This window comes from Heliconius melpomene, chromosome 5 (assembly GCF_056956725.1).
Source record: "Heliconius melpomene rosina isolate 202511_hmr_F chromosome 5, ASM5695672v1, whole genome shotgun sequence".
Classification (NCBI taxonomy): Eukaryota; Metazoa; Arthropoda; class Insecta; order Lepidoptera; family Nymphalidae; genus Heliconius; species Heliconius melpomene.
Window position 1 is genome coordinate 9,676,284 of NC_140393.1, and position 15,876 is coordinate 9,692,159.

The 15,876-nt window shown below is 34.1% G+C and overlaps 1 protein-coding gene across 3 annotated transcripts in view; it reads left to right on the forward strand.

The window, feature by feature from the left end:
- The window catches only part of LOC146539284 (uncharacterized), a 65,523-nt gene that overhangs the window by 40,402 nt on the left and 9,245 nt on the right, over window positions 1-15,876 (forward strand). For all 3 annotated transcript variants that reach the window (XM_085185536.1, XM_085185537.1, XM_085185540.1), the window contains 11 exons: window positions 7,845-8,009; window positions 8,971-9,085; window positions 9,426-9,542; window positions 9,965-11,664; window positions 11,998-12,110; window positions 12,712-12,822; window positions 13,129-13,279; window positions 13,421-13,482; window positions 13,900-14,040; window positions 14,686-14,809; window positions 15,252-15,413. In XM_085185536.1, coding sequence (XP_085041662.1) covers window positions 7,845-8,009; window positions 8,971-9,085; window positions 9,426-9,542; window positions 9,965-11,664; window positions 11,998-12,110; window positions 12,712-12,822; window positions 13,129-13,279; window positions 13,421-13,482; window positions 13,900-14,040; window positions 14,686-14,809; window positions 15,252-15,413 — 2,961 coding nt within the window. The remainder of the gene's footprint in view (window positions 1-7,844; window positions 8,010-8,970; window positions 9,086-9,425; window positions 9,543-9,964; window positions 11,665-11,997; window positions 12,111-12,711; window positions 12,823-13,128; window positions 13,280-13,420; window positions 13,483-13,899; window positions 14,041-14,685; window positions 14,810-15,251; window positions 15,414-15,876) is intronic.

Genomic DNA, 15,876 nt, shown 5'->3' on the forward strand with positions numbered 1-15,876 from the left:
TGACTGATTGAGTGACCTTTTTTAAACGGATTTATTTAGTTTGACTTCGTCATGGGTCAAATGTACTACCTAATTGAAATTTGACCCTTTTCCTGTTGACCGACTGATTCGAAATTTGGTTCTAATTATTTACTTCATTTTTACAATATAATTGTTTAAATTATAACACTTTAATTTAATATTATCAAAATGTATCAAAATCATAAAAAACTGTTTCCAAAGAAACTCATTCAGCTACTAAGAGTTCAAGTACTCACATCTACAAAAAGTGGTCTGTTTTACGATCTACAGGTAGCAACAACGAGTAAACAGTTAACCAATAAAAATAAAATATAAATAAACTCTTTCGCCGTGAACTTTCATTGAGTAAACGGATGTACCGTGCTCATGATCTTGCTTTACTTTTTCAATTGATGATTCCTGAGTAGTTACGAAGAATTTTGATTGAAATCGTTGGTTATTTTACATTAGAGAAGAATAGATAACTTTTACTATAAAGGAGTAAAAAAATTTCAGCTTCACGCTGTTATCCCAAAAATAATAGGATAGACAGATGAAATTCAGAGTTAAGACACTCGTTCCTATTACGACACTCCTGTTTCCCTTTTTCCACCTTGTGGCAGTATTTAACGCCGTGTTTTACCTCTACCAGAGCAAGGAAACAAAAATATGAAATATGCCCCCGAGTGGGAATCCAGCCCACGACCGTCGCGTCGTGTTGCTAGTGATACGCTTTTACCTTTAACGAAGCGATTCTAATAAAGAAGTATATTTTCCAAAAAAAAACCATAAAAAGTAAACATTTCACCGTGAACTTTAATTGAACACCGCGGATGCTCCATGCTCGTGATCTTGATGGTGAATCATTCACATTATATGGGTGTAGGTACTAGTTGGTAGTCTAGTCGGTACGTTTAAACGACCCCAATGCACTCGAGCTAGTTTTTATTGGGTGCTTTATTGAAATTGTAGCTAGGGCTGCCCTAATATCGTAGAATAAATATGGTTGTATAATATATCTTGTAGAGAAAACTAATAAGTCCTTTAGACATACATAAATCATGTATTCAAAGTTTATTAGCTTTAGATCAGACAGATTTGTTTATCATAGACAAATTATTTACGAAGTAAATTGGTAAATACGACTGTCAAAATACATTTACCCTCACTTTGACACAAAATATAATCAAAAAATGTTTAGAACCGTGTAAGTTCCCATAACAAAAGCGGGAAGATAAACTGCGCGTGCGCCGAAATAACCGTCAGCCCTACTTGTCATTATACACACACACACACACGCACATATACATATCTACGCACACAAGCATTGCTACTCAACATATAAAAATTATAATATTAACACACGCACACTACGTGCTTCACCACTCACACATAACAATATACGTGAACCAAAGCTAAATATATCAAATTGTCGTACTGTATAGGAATTTATGGAGGAGTTACATTATTTAGTTATTTATTGATATATTACTTGGGACAAGATAATTGAGCAAGAAAATATATTGTTTGATAAAATTTGTGTAGATGGAAGTACTTATGATACTTTATTTTTGATTAGGTATGGCTTGTTTTGATTTAGAATTACGAATTTAGATATTTTCGTATTAAAGTAAAAGAAACCGAAAAAATAATAATTACCTACTATATTTCAGGATAAAATTTTTTTAATATCGACATATTTTTCCAAAATAAAAAAAAGCTTCTTATAAAAATGGCATTTAATATTGTTAATAATTAAAAGGGTAATTTTTACTTCTATATCTAAAAAAAAATTACAAGTATAGGAGTAGCTGTTTTGTAAATGTAAGACATCGTATTCACAAAATATTATCATACTATGCCGCGTCCAAAATTCGCCATTCCTCTTCAATTTCCACGCGGCCAGCTGTAGTTCGTTTCAGTATCAGACGTCAGTACGCTCCGATGTTCCGAAGCGTGTTTTGCTGTAAGAAGGTTGTTTTGCCCGTAACCCCGTAACCGTGTGTCACACCGTCACCAAAACTCATATATCGCCTCCACAATGTAACTAAATATCTTAATAAAGTTAAATTAGCGTGGGTGTGATGTAGGCCCGCCGCGATCGCTTGAGTTATGTTCCCCTGGACTCAGTTTAGGAAGTATATAGCTATGGGCCTCCCGGATTTGACGGTGAGTCGGTGTTTTCTTGAAAAATGGTATTTTGTTAACGAAATTTTGGCAAGTTTTCGTGTTTTATTTTTTTGGTACATAAATATTATTGAGAGTTGTCGTTTCTAGAATATTCGGTAAAATACGTAGTGCGTTTATCATATGTATTAAAATTTATATATATATATATTATGTTTTTGTTATAATTTACACCTCACTAGGTAGAGCTAATAGATAAAGCTTCTTTTAGTTTTTTTATTTTCTTATATTTAATCTTATTTTAAACGACGGATACACTTTTCTACTTTAACCCTGAACTGTCTTAACATTTTCAAATGCTATCAAAAGAAAACAGCATTTATTTAAAGATTTTCTTAGTACTGAAAGCTAAAATACATAGTACGTTTACATAGTAGTTAGTTTATAGAACAACAGTCAACAACACAATGTTTACTCGTGGCCTTGTTCATGCGAAATGTTGTAAATAATATTTCTAATGCAGTAGTTGATTTCAGCTACGAACTTTTGTGTAAATTTGCAGAGCTTTTGAAGCTTCTTTATTTTATATTGTTTTTTTTTTTCACTTTAATTTTATTGTTGAACAAGTTAACGGAAATACTCAATTTATAATTCAATACCAAGATGTCAAAGGCATGAGATTTTTAATAAAATAAATTGGTTTACGCCAATACGTCTACAAAGTTTTTATTTTTTAAAACTTAAATAAATACAATATATGATTTGGAATAATTAATAACTAGAAATATCGGTGATAGTGTCAATGTTCGGAATTTAATTTTTAATAAACTGTCGAATCAATTCAAAACAAAAATGCTTAAATTAATAATTTTTTATATTAGGTACATTGAAAATAAACGATTATATTGCTTACCTATAATCTCCATACATTTTATTGTTTGAGTAAATAAAGCGAATAAGTTGTCATCATTATGAATATTGACAACTATAGATTATATCTCGCAAATCTCACACAAAGAAAACCAATGACCTCTCTCATTCTCATTTAATTAGTATTTTCAATCCTATCCGCGTACAATGAAATTGTTTATAGTTTTAAAGACTTGTTTTGGCCAAAACATAGTTATTTATGTATACATTTAATACAAATAATAATTGTCCAACGAACCTTGTCTGACCTCTCGTTTATTGGCAACATCTGCGTAATAAAAGCGGCATTGGCGGTAGGTACAGGCGGACTCACTGCAATTCACTATTGTGAGCTTGTTACGTTAAGTGTTCACTCATTGTGTACACTCTGCCTTTGTACTTACGTATATTATTATATTAAAGACTTAAACGTTTTCGCTCCTTAAGCTTCTGTTTTATATTATAGCCAAAGGCTGTCGTGGCGCAGCGGCACAAGGATGTGACTGTAACGCGACGGTTGTGGGTTCGATCCCCACTCAAGGAAGTGAAATATTTATTTACGTTTATATTTCTATTCCTTTGCTCTGGTGTCGAGGCAAAGCGCGGCGTTGAGTTCTGCCAGTCAACATGCAATATCTCCAGAATTCGGCAGAAAGTGTCTTAACACTAGGATCCCTCTGCCTGCTGTGTGCAGGATATAGCGTGAAGCTGATGTTAATATATATACTTTTACGATAAAGTACCCCATGTCCTTTCTAATATCACTAAAAATATGTGGACAAATTTTCATGGTAAACAATTAAGTAGTTTTGGCGTTTCACGTCATCTCCTCTCGTTGATACTCGCACACTCTTGCGCCGCGACGGCCAAACCACAAAAGTATTAAGTTAAATTAAAGAGCTAAGTAGTTCAATACGTTTATTTTGAGAGTGGTGTAAGTTCTTTTGTTTCGAGAAAATTAAAGGTTAGTATGTCGATGATTATGCAATTTCATTTACCGACTGATTTTAAGTTGTTCAAAACAAAAACTACATTAAATTAAGCATGAATTACGTGATAGCTCATTTTTCTCAAAAATGGACTTACACCACTTTCAAAATAAACGTCCATTTAATCTAAAGCGCTTTTAATACACTGTTAAATCATAAATTGTAATCAAAAATCTTATCGTATTTAAGATTTGTTTGTTTATGAAAGATCTAAAATGTTTTAATCCCTTTTACTGTAAATTATGATTCTCATAGTTTACTCTTCAAATCTTAGAACAAAAGTAGGACATTAAAATATACATTTTCTAGAAATAACTTCTTATTACTTGTTTAACTTATACTAGGTTACTATAGGAAGTAATATTTATGAGTCTAAACCTGGAGAGTCAATTTTAATACCTAAAAATATAGAACATTTCTAGACTATGAACAAAGTGAAATTCTGCTAGTCAACATTTGTAATATGAAGACTGTCTTTATAGATAATTATGGCGTAGTGGGTTTGATATCCACTGGGGGGAATGAATTATATTTAATAAAAACCTTCATCTTACCCATGCTATATACAGGGTGTCCCAGGAGTCAACGATAAAACGAAACCAGGTGATAGACCAAGTCGTGACAGTTATGAGAAAAATATAAAAAAAAATCTTTGTCATGTATTTTTCATATTATATTGATTTTAAAAAATATCGGAAAAACCGACACCCTGTCATGGTTTTTCAAGTCCCAGGACTACAAATATTACTCTTTCTTCATTTTTTTTTCTGTAATGTAATCATGAGTAACCGTTCTGTGAATTACAGTTTAAGATTTAAACATACCTGCATCAGTTTTCAATAAAATGTGGTGTTTTTGCCAAACATTAAAATCAAAATATTTACTATACCCAACTTTAACCGACTGTACTATAAAAAAAATGTACTACACTGTTTTTGCAAGTAACTTTAAAAGTTGGCGCATTTAATCTGGATTCTGAAATGGTACGACACTTGCTGGATTACTTCTTTGTTGAAGAGAGAAAAATCGAAATACACGATAATCGGGATGACGTGCAGCTTTTTGGTGTCTTTTCCGATACATTCTAGCTGCAGCATTTGCGTTACATAACCATTCCCCATGAATGAAATGCATATTGGTAATGTGTCAAAGACCGAGTATATGGCCTGCGAGAGCCCGGACTCGAGCCGGACTGTCCTTATATTTAATCTGGATTCTGAAATGGTACGACACTTGCTGGATTACTTCTTTGTTGAAGAGAGAAAAATCGAAATACACGATAATCGGGACGACGTGCAGCTTTTTGGTATCTTTTCCGATACATTCTAGCTGCAGCATTTGCGTTACATAACCATTCCCCATGAATGAAATGCATATTGGTAATGTGTCAAAGACCGAGTATATGGCCTGCGAGAGCCCGGACTCGAGCACTATCCTTATAAGTCATCCCCTAAGTTGGAAAAGTTCAGGTACCTAGGATCCGTCATACACGAGTCTGGAGGCATCGATCACGACGATCTATAAGACGGATAAGAGTTTGGACGGTATCCTGCGATCACAGACCACACCAGTGATCTCCCGCCACTTAGCCCAGGCAACGCTTATCCGACTTAGGGGCTGGCCCAGGAATTATAAGAACAGTGCTCGAATCCGGGCTCTCGCAGGCCATATACTCGGTCTATGACACGTTGCCAATATGCATTTCATTCATGGAGAATGGTTATGTAACGCAAATGCTGCAGCTAGAATGTATCGGAAAAGATACCAAAAAGCTGAACGTCATCCCGATTATCGTGTATTTCGATTTTTCTCTCTTCAACAAAGAAGTAATCCAGCAAGTGTTGTACCATTTCGGAATCCAGATTAAATGCGCCAACTTTTAAAGTTACTTGCAAAAACAGTGTAGTACATTTTTTTTATAGTACAGTCGGTTAAAGTAGGGTGTACTAAATATTTTGAATTAAATGTTTGGCAAAAACACCACATTTTATTGAAAACTGATGCAGGTATGTTTAAATCTTAAACTGTAATTCACAGAACGGTTACTCATGATTACATTACAGAAAAAAAATGAAGAAAGAGTAATATTTGTAGTCCTGGGACTTGAAAAACCATGACAGGGTATCGGTTTTTCCGATATTTTTTAAAATCAATATAATATGAAAAATACATGACAAAGATTTTTTTTTATATTTTTCTCATAACGGTCACGACTTGGTCTATCACCTGGTTTCGTTTTATCGTTGACTCCTGGGACACCCTGTATATTTATAAGACGAAGTGTTTTCCTTTTAATTTTCTTTCATTTATCTCGAATTCGGACGGAAAACGGAGAATGGAGTTTCTTGATACTAAGTTTTTTTCTGTCTACTGGCTAAACCACACCGTCCCACATATATGTGGAACGCTTAGTCTGAAGTTAAAAAAGGGATAAATTTACACTATATTGTTTTCAAATATAAACTGGCCAAGTGCGAGTCGGACTCGCGCACGTAGGGCTCCGCCTTCTAAAAAAACCATTAAAAAATCATATTTGTTATATGGGATCCCCCTTAATATTTTTTTTTAGTATTTGTTATTTAGAGGCAAGAGAAATAAATTACCTGTAAAAAATTCGACTGTCCAATAATTCAAGAGATACAGTCTGGTGATGTATAGACAGCGAAATTTTAGTAGTAGGATGGCGTTTTACCCATTGCGCACGGAACCCTAATAAGCATTAGCAAAATCCCTAACTTATTTTTATCCATGCAACATAAGTAAAAGCAGTAAAGTTGTTGCAACAGTTGTTAAAACCGCTATAAACGCTTCAAATACAATGTTTGTATAATAAAACATGTTCGAAGCGTTGAGTCCCAGCACTGCTCGTGGACTTTCCGCGGGGAACTGGGGCGTTGTATATTTAGATCGGCTAACTGAGGGTTACGCGCAGTGTGACTATTAGCTTTAACCAAGTGGAAAACTCATTTTCTAATGGTTTGATCGTTGGTTTCTTTAGGTGTGTTTTTACGTTTTTAGTTTGTTTAAGTAAGTGTGATTTTTTAATTTAGTAACGAGTAAGATAATATTTGTAGATATAAACAAATAGATATTTTCTATATGAAATGCAAACAATTCTTCCAGAATTCGATGGAAAGTAGAAAATGCAAGTGTCTTAATGGGAACGGGGTTTCTTAACACTAGTTCCTAGGTTCCCCTTTCCCTACTCTACAAAGGTCATCGTTACGCAATGAGCTTGTGTCTGATTATAAACTTGATAATTGTGGGTTCGATCTCTAATCTGACTCGTTGATCGCCTCTGAACAAAATCTCAAAACTTTTCTGTCTCTACCCATCATATACTTACTGGAATATAGACGACAGATACATATGCTGTTTATATTTTCATATTTGCCACATTTGAGGAGATCCTTTATGAATTTGTCAAGAGGAAGCATTGCCTGTTAACATTTAATGGACATTATTAACCTCATTTTCCTGTCATGACATTATTTATAGCGAGTACAATAACAAGCAAGCAGTGCTGTTGTCGTGTTGACAGTGAATAATATTCTATAATGTGTTGAAATAAAAATACTTAAATTAAATTATTGCTACTTACCTAAGTAAATATAAATTAAATAAATTTATTACTTTTTTAAAAAATTATAAAAATTTAAACGTAGTGGGATTTGAACCTGCGTCTCTTGGAAGCCGTCCAAGCCAGCCAATAAGCCATACGTTTTCATCAAGCTACATCGAAATTTTGATATGCCTGTTACAACTTATCAGTATAAATATTTTCTGCCAGTCACTGCACTATGTTCCATTCTGTACCAGGAGGTGCGCGCTGAGCGCGACGTGCTCCAGGCGCGCATGTCGGAGCAGGCGCTGCGCATCTCGTCGCTGTCGGCGCGCCTGCAGCGCCAGCGCTGCGACGCGGAGGCGCTCGCGCACTGTGCCGCCTCCGACCTGGGCGTGCGCCTGCACGACGCGCACGCTGAGGTGAGCACCTGTGCCGGGGCTACAGTTGCTTAATTAATTAACATTAGTTAAACAACTATTTTAAAATTGAAAAAAAAATTGAACTGTCACTCCGCGTTGCCAGATTTTGTCTCGGTGAAAATCAAAAATATTTGAACATTTTAAGTAAAATAGCGGGATTTTTTTCGCCAAAAGTTTTTGTTCCGCCACTTGACGCGCAGTGTCTTGAATTCGGGCAGTATGCGCATAACGGAATATCTTAACACTAAATTTTTTTTCTCTACTTACCCTGTTATATAAGAGATAAAAAGTTAAACTAATAAGAACTAGTAAACAAATTTAAGAAACCTGTGTTCAACAGGATAATCTTTTTATGTAATTCAGCTACTTAACGTAGCCTAGATTTCGGCCTAGACTACCTACAACTTCTCGCTAGTGCAAGTTACAGTAATTGAATAATTGAATCATCTCGAGTCATTTACTTGAATTAAATATTCATATGTGTGTATGTACCAGTTGATCATATGTTCCATGTTATGAGATTTTCTTCCTGAGATATTGTTTTTGTTTTTTTTTTTTGGTAAATTATAAGTTATAAGAGAGAATTAAAATTAATATAATCTGATGATGGCGTCTCAGCAATTACGATAGTTGACAGATAGGAATGGTTATAATAGTATTTATTAAATGTAAGTTTCTTAACATTAGGTTACCTCTGCCTACCCTGCTGTGTGCGGGATACAGCGTAAAGCAGATTTTTTATTTTTTTTAAATATAAATTTGACACAAACTTTAATAAAATTGACAGTAGAAGGGCTATCTAAACAATTGAATAGCTAACTAAATATAAGTAAATTTAATGCTTATATTTTTTTTATGCATTTGCTATTGGCAAATTTTATATTTATTTTAAATTAAAAAATAAAAATGATTAAAAAGATTAATTTTATCTTTAATGCATTTTTTGTACGATAACTTGCAGGTACAAAGGTTAAAAGAGGAATTAGAGGCTAAAGACAAACAATTGACCCGATTGAAACAGAATCTAGAAGAAAGAGACAAGAATGGCGACCAAAATCTGTTATACGGGAATTCGCGTAAGTTTATAGTTCGCGTCGAATATATTCGCATGTGACTGTACACGACGATTATACATTCGATTCCCACTCGAAAAAATAAAATATTTAATATTTTATTTATTCGCTCTGGTAACGAAGCAAAACGCGTCGTTGAGCTTCTGCCACCCAACGTGCATTGTCTCCAGAATTCAGCAGAAAGTGAGAAACGGGATCCTCATCTTAATGGGAGTGAGTGTTCTAACACTGAGTTCCCAAGTTCCCTGTCCAGGTTTACTCTGCTGTGTGCGGTGCGGTGCATAATTACGCTAAAAAAATAATGACATAATAACTTGTTCTTACAAAAATGTAATTTCTATAGGTAATACAAAAGATAAAGTAATAGTATTAGAACGGGAACTATTCAAGGCGCAGACTAAGATAGCGGAATTAGAGGCCGCGCTCCGAGACAGAGACTTACAACTTAATGAAATTATGGGTAAGTTTATGTGATTTTATATTTTAAACATTGCTAAGTGCGGCGTTGAGTTCCGCCACTCAGGCACACGATGTTTCGAATTCAGATGGAAAACGGACCCTGCCATATCTCATTGTAACCATTTCTCTTTATTTGTTGTTTGTAGAGGAAAAAATGTAGTAGGAATATCTAGTTGACGTGTCCAATACTACGAAGGGATTAATGTTTGCCTTTTGTCTACAAGACACTTGTCAAATCTAAATTAATATTTACAAAGCTTATGGTCTTATATGTTATGTCGCATAAGACATTTACAACAACTTACATATATGTTTAACGCCCAGCTTGGACCATATCCAAGTTCGTTGCATCTATTTAGGTTAACTGCACACTGTGACAGATCTGTCTAGACTTTACTAATTTATATTATGATTCATTCACAGCTCTTAAATTACAAGACGAAGATAATCAAAAAAGCGAAGTGATCGAGGCGAAAGCCTCGGCTCGCACTCTAAGCGACATAGTCTCTATATCGGAATATGATGAACAAGACCAACAAATGCGACGAGCGGAACTCAAAACTCTAAACTTAAGTTTAGCTCACGAACTCAAAGATAGAACTAACTTAAATAAAACATTGCCGCCAGAAGTCCAAAGACCTAATATGAGTTCTCTAAATATAGACTTCGTTGATCATTTTGATATGAATTATACACCTCGGGCTGATTCGCTACCAGCACATTTAACGTCAACACAAAATAAAGATGGCTATAAAAGAAATGCAAATGAAACCACAATATTTGGTACAATTGATAAATTTGGTGATAGGGTGAAGCATTCTACGGAACATAATATACCAGATAACTGTTCAATGTATCCAAACAGAGAAGTCAGTGAGAGTAAAGACATCAGTGTTGAGCCCAAAAAAATTAACTTTTCTTTAGAAGCATCTGATAACAAAACTCAAGATGAATTCACGTCGTTACGTGAACTAGGCATCACGTTAGATGTAAAACAGGAGAACTTTCCAGATATTCTAACTCAACTAAAACATGAAATAAAAAAATCTAGAAATGAATTAGAAACTTGTAAGTCAGAACTTAAGAACGCAGAAGAGCAACTCTGTGAGTTCCCAGCGTTAAAAGAAGAGGTTGAAGAATTGAAAGGCCTTTTAGAAAATACTATGGCGACTATGGAGAATGATAAGAAATTTTATGAGAATCAATTAGAAAACTTCTCTTCCAATAAGAAGCTTCTAGAACAAAGACTAGAAGAACTTACACAGGACGCTGCTGAAAAGGCTAAAGATTTACACTTGCTTAAAGAAGATATTCTCCGTCGTGAGAATATGATATTAGAGCTCGCCAAAGAGAAACGTAACTTAACAAATAAAATAACTGAACTGGAAACTACATTAAATGACATTCAATCTCGAAATACATCGTTAGAACAATATGAAATAGAAAACAAACAGCTAAGAGATAAAATGAATGAGTTAGAAAAGCTTGAACAAATGGTATCCGAAAAAAATCAACAGATTGACAGTTTAAATCAGCATTTGGACCGATTAGATGATTTACAAAGATGTCTTACCGATAAGACGGAGGAAATGGAGAATCTCAAAGAAGCTTTACATGGAAAAACCAACGAGCTATTCCAAGTACGGGATTCAGTGGCTTCTTTGAATCGTGATATCGCAAAAGTTATAGAAGAAAACGATCAGCTCAGCTACGAAAATAAAGATCTGAAACTTAAATTAACCAAATTAGAGAAAGAACAAGAAAACGCGTCAATTAAATTACAGAACAGCGATACTGAATTAGAAAGACTGAACTCTATAAACAACGATCTGACATCAAGAATAGATGAATTAAAAGACCTGAACGACAAGCTCAAAGATAAAGAGACTGAAATAGAAATACTAAATGAGGATGTACATTCGTATCACAGTGAAATAGCACTATTAAAGGAACAATTAAAAATGATATCGAGGAGTCCGTCGCCGAGAAATAAGAATGAAGACAATACAATGATAACGATGCGACAGGCGGTCAATGATAAGAAACAGTTGGTTAAAATTAAAAAGCAAATATCGTTGTTACAACATGAGCTCGATTTCCACAAGAAGGAATTAAATGATAAGGTAATATTTGTTATATTTTTTGTTGTTACATTTCTATTCAATTTTAAACTTGTAAACACGATTCACTTTGGCGTGGCGTAGAGTTCCGTTATTCCATACGCGTAGTCTCGAAAATTGGGCAGTAAGGAGCAAATTGATTTGACCACACATTACACTAGGTTTCCCCTGCCTACTCTGCTGTATTCAGGAGACAGGGAAGCTAAGAAAAGGCAATATATCATATACTAGTATAAATAAAATCTTGATCAAGTTCAAATTAATTAAACAGATTAATTACATGTCAGGACGTCGTTGTCGTTTATTATTTTCTTTATGAAATAATTGTTTCAACAGGCCTTCGAGCTAGCAAAGGCTAAGTTAGACCTGACAGAGGCGCGCACCAGCAACAGTACTCTCACAAAACAACTACAAAACGCAAAAGACCGTCTTGACGAAGTACAAGCAAGGTTCGTAACTCTCTTTCACCCTCTATTCTCTTATATTGTTTTATAAGCCTCATAATCATACTATAAGCAGTATACTCCTATACACCTTCCTCCCTCTTAGATAAGATCTACTACTTATCTACGATAATAAGATCTACTACTCATAAATATATTCGTTTTCAGTACAGGACTATTTATATGCATTTATTAACTATTTATGTTTTATTTTTTATAGTAAATAATTGCCTTAAAACTGTGAATTATTTGACGTGTAATAGTTTAAAAAGTATTAGATTATCCTGTTTTTTACTCTATAATTATCTGTAGATTGATGCACAGATTTGTTTGATTGATTATATGTAGGACTTATTTATAATTAATTTTATATTACGCAATATTAAAAAAATGTGTAAACGTATTTACACATTTTTTTATATCGTTTTTGCACCAATGAGCGATGTTTCCCTAATTATCTAAAAACGTATTAAATGTTATCGAAAAGCGGCCTTTTGACATGAGTACAAGTGTATAGTGTTATATTTATTATTAATACTAAGGAAATGTCCAAAAACAAAAAAGAAAAATTTTATTCTTATAGTAATATTATTGTATATGGTTTCAGGTTGCGTGAAGAGTCCAATATTAGTGAGTTAAAAGAAAAGCTACGAGACAAAGCGGAGAAATGTCAGGAGTTAGAGGCTGAGCTCATGCATATGAGGGAAATTGTTGAAAGGTACAGTAATTAAAAAATAAATTAATTTCTTTGTGTTTTTTTTACAAGTTACAATCTGTTTGCATAATTTGTAATTTTTTATGTTTAGGAAATTGGTAAATCTTTAATATATAAAGATTTACCAATATCTTTAATATTTAAATATTTTTTTATGATTCAGCAAATTCGTGTATCAGTAACATTAATAAAAACTTCACAATAGGCAAAACAAATATGCATGTATATTGTAAAATTGTTAAACCTAATATTTGTATAGAAAACCTTGCATTTATTATTTTAAAGCCCTTACCATTAAATATACAACAGGCTACGTCAACCAACCGTAGAAACAGAGACGCAGGCGCAGAGAGAAGAGAGTAGAGCACTCGCAGTGAGGTCCCCCACCGCGGAGCTAGAACGAGCTCTCCGCGACCAGCTGCACTACTCGCATGCGCTCGACGAGGATATTATGGAGCAGGTAGCGGGTTCAAATATCTTCGCTTAGGGGTTTTTATGATTGTTTGTATACAAAGTATAAATAAATACAAATTTCTATGGGAATCGAATCCTTTATTGTCATCGCTTGTTTATATGTGAGTTTTGTTTTTTTTTTCTCCAGATTTTATCAGCAAGCAGCGATGAAAGGGACGACATACCACGCCTGGCATTAAATACTTCCAAGTAAGTATTTATTATTGTCATACACTCAAATACTTTCTTTTGAAGTCTATGCAACCATCTAGTCCTCAGTACTAATAAAAATAATGTTGTATTGTTTTTTTATTGTTTTATAAAATGTTTACTTAATTCTACTAATATTAAAGATATGAAACTTTGTAAGTCAAAGTGGAACAAACACCCATCATGCTTGTTTCACTTTGAGGCAAAAAGTACTTAAAAGATTTAGATGAAACTGTACAATAATATAGCTTCTACTATAGAATAACACATGTTACAATTTATATAAAAAATATATATTTTTTAGCTATAATACAACAGCTAAAGCGGGCGAAGCCGCAATTAGCTCAAAAGAATAAATGTAAAAACAAAAGAATAAATGTAAAATATATGTTAGAATATATTTTTTAAACTGTACAGTAGATCAACGAGCTCAGTGCAGTCGTCGTCGTCGGAGCGCTACAGTCGCCTGCGGAGTGAAAACGAAAAGTTGGAGATGCAGTTACGACACCTGGAGTGTCGACTGCAGGATAAGGACGCGCTTATTAATGAACTTAATAGGTAAATATTTATTAATGTATGTACGGACGTAAATATACATATATGTATCTCATCTTACTCCCAATTTTTTATACTCCCTATTTTTCCCTAGAATAGGCAGGAAGAACCTAGCAATCCATTGTTAAGATAATTTTGTTCATATATTAATATAAATTAATTAATTAAACCAGCTTCACGCTGTATCCCGCACACAGCAGGGTAGGCAGAGGAAACCTAGTGTTAAGTCACTCCGTTCCGCACTTTTCGGTGAATTTTAGGCAAGGCAATTTATTGCTTGTTCAGTGGCGGAACTCAACGCCGCGCTTTGCCTAGACACCAGAGCGAAGAAATGGAATTATAAATTTAGATAAATATTTTTATTGAGTGGGGATCGAACAGTTCGATCGGGGATCGTTACAATCACACCCTTGTGCCCCTGGGCTACGACGGTCCTTAATAATTATTAATATTATAAATGTGAAAATCTGTCAGGTCGGACGTTTGTTCTAACTACTGAACGAATTAAGAAAACCTTGCGGTATTCTTGCATGTAAATGTGTATATAGGGAAGGAGGACACAATGCAAATATAATGTTATTTTCTTAAAAATAATTATATAAAATGTATTAGTAAATTCGTAACTATATATTTAATTTTGATTGGCAGGGTTCGCGACAAGCTATCAACGGAGGTGCAATCAGCGCGGTTACGTCTCGACGCCGAACGGGACAACTCAGCGCGCCTCGCTCTATTGTTAGACGCACAGAAGGACAACTCGGATACTTTACATGTATGTGTATTTTGTATTTTATATAAATAGATTATTTTATTGAAATTTACGCGTAAATTTTATATATTTGTTTTCTTCTATCTTCATGCTGTATCCCGGTAGGCAAAAGGGACCTTGGAACCTAGTGTTAGGACATATCGATATATGAAATTAAAGAAATATTGTATTTTAATAACGTTAATACATTATATTTTTGATCCAGTACAAATTAGTAACGGGAAAAAACCTACTAGTATAAAAAATTTGCATGATAATGGCAATATTGAAACAAAGTTGATATAATTGATATATTATTATATTTTTCATTAATTTAAATATCAAAACACTTAAGTTTAATTTATTTGGATAGTCAGATAGAACGGATCGCCAAACGCTACTGTCTCTACTTTTGTTCTTCCTTTATTTTCAGCTCTAATTTACCTCTTTATCATTTTTTTAACAGAACCAAGACTCAAACATGATAGAAATGCTAAAACGTCGTTTAGAAAGTGCAATGAAGTCAGAACTAGAAGTGCAAGAACGGGAACAGGAGTTACTACAACGTTTACACCAGTTGGAGCGAGCTTTACCGCCCTCTACGCCCACTGACCAGTTGCAGCAAGAGGTTAGATGTTTTGAATGTCATTTGTATGTGTGCATAGGTTCACTCTATATCCCGCACATAGCAGATTAGATAGAGGGAATAAAGGTATCTAATGTTAGGACACTCTGTTCCTATTAAGACTTTCGTTTCCCACTTCTCCGCCGGATTCTGAAGGCGTGTTTGTTGAGTAGCCGCGCTTTGCCTCGTTACCGGAGGGAGGAAATTAAAATATTAAATATTTCATTTGTTGAATGGAAATCGATACCATACGTTTACAGTCGCGTCGTGTCGCGTTTACAGTCGCAAGCTAATACCTAAACATTAAATGTATATAGTTATTACAGGCATTTAATCTCCTTAGAGTGTTATAGTGTGTGTTAAAAATGAAGATAAGAAAATATCTTCTTTTAAGGTCTATGCAACTATCTAATCTTACTAATAAAAATAATATTGTACAATAGTTTATACATTTACCATCTGTATT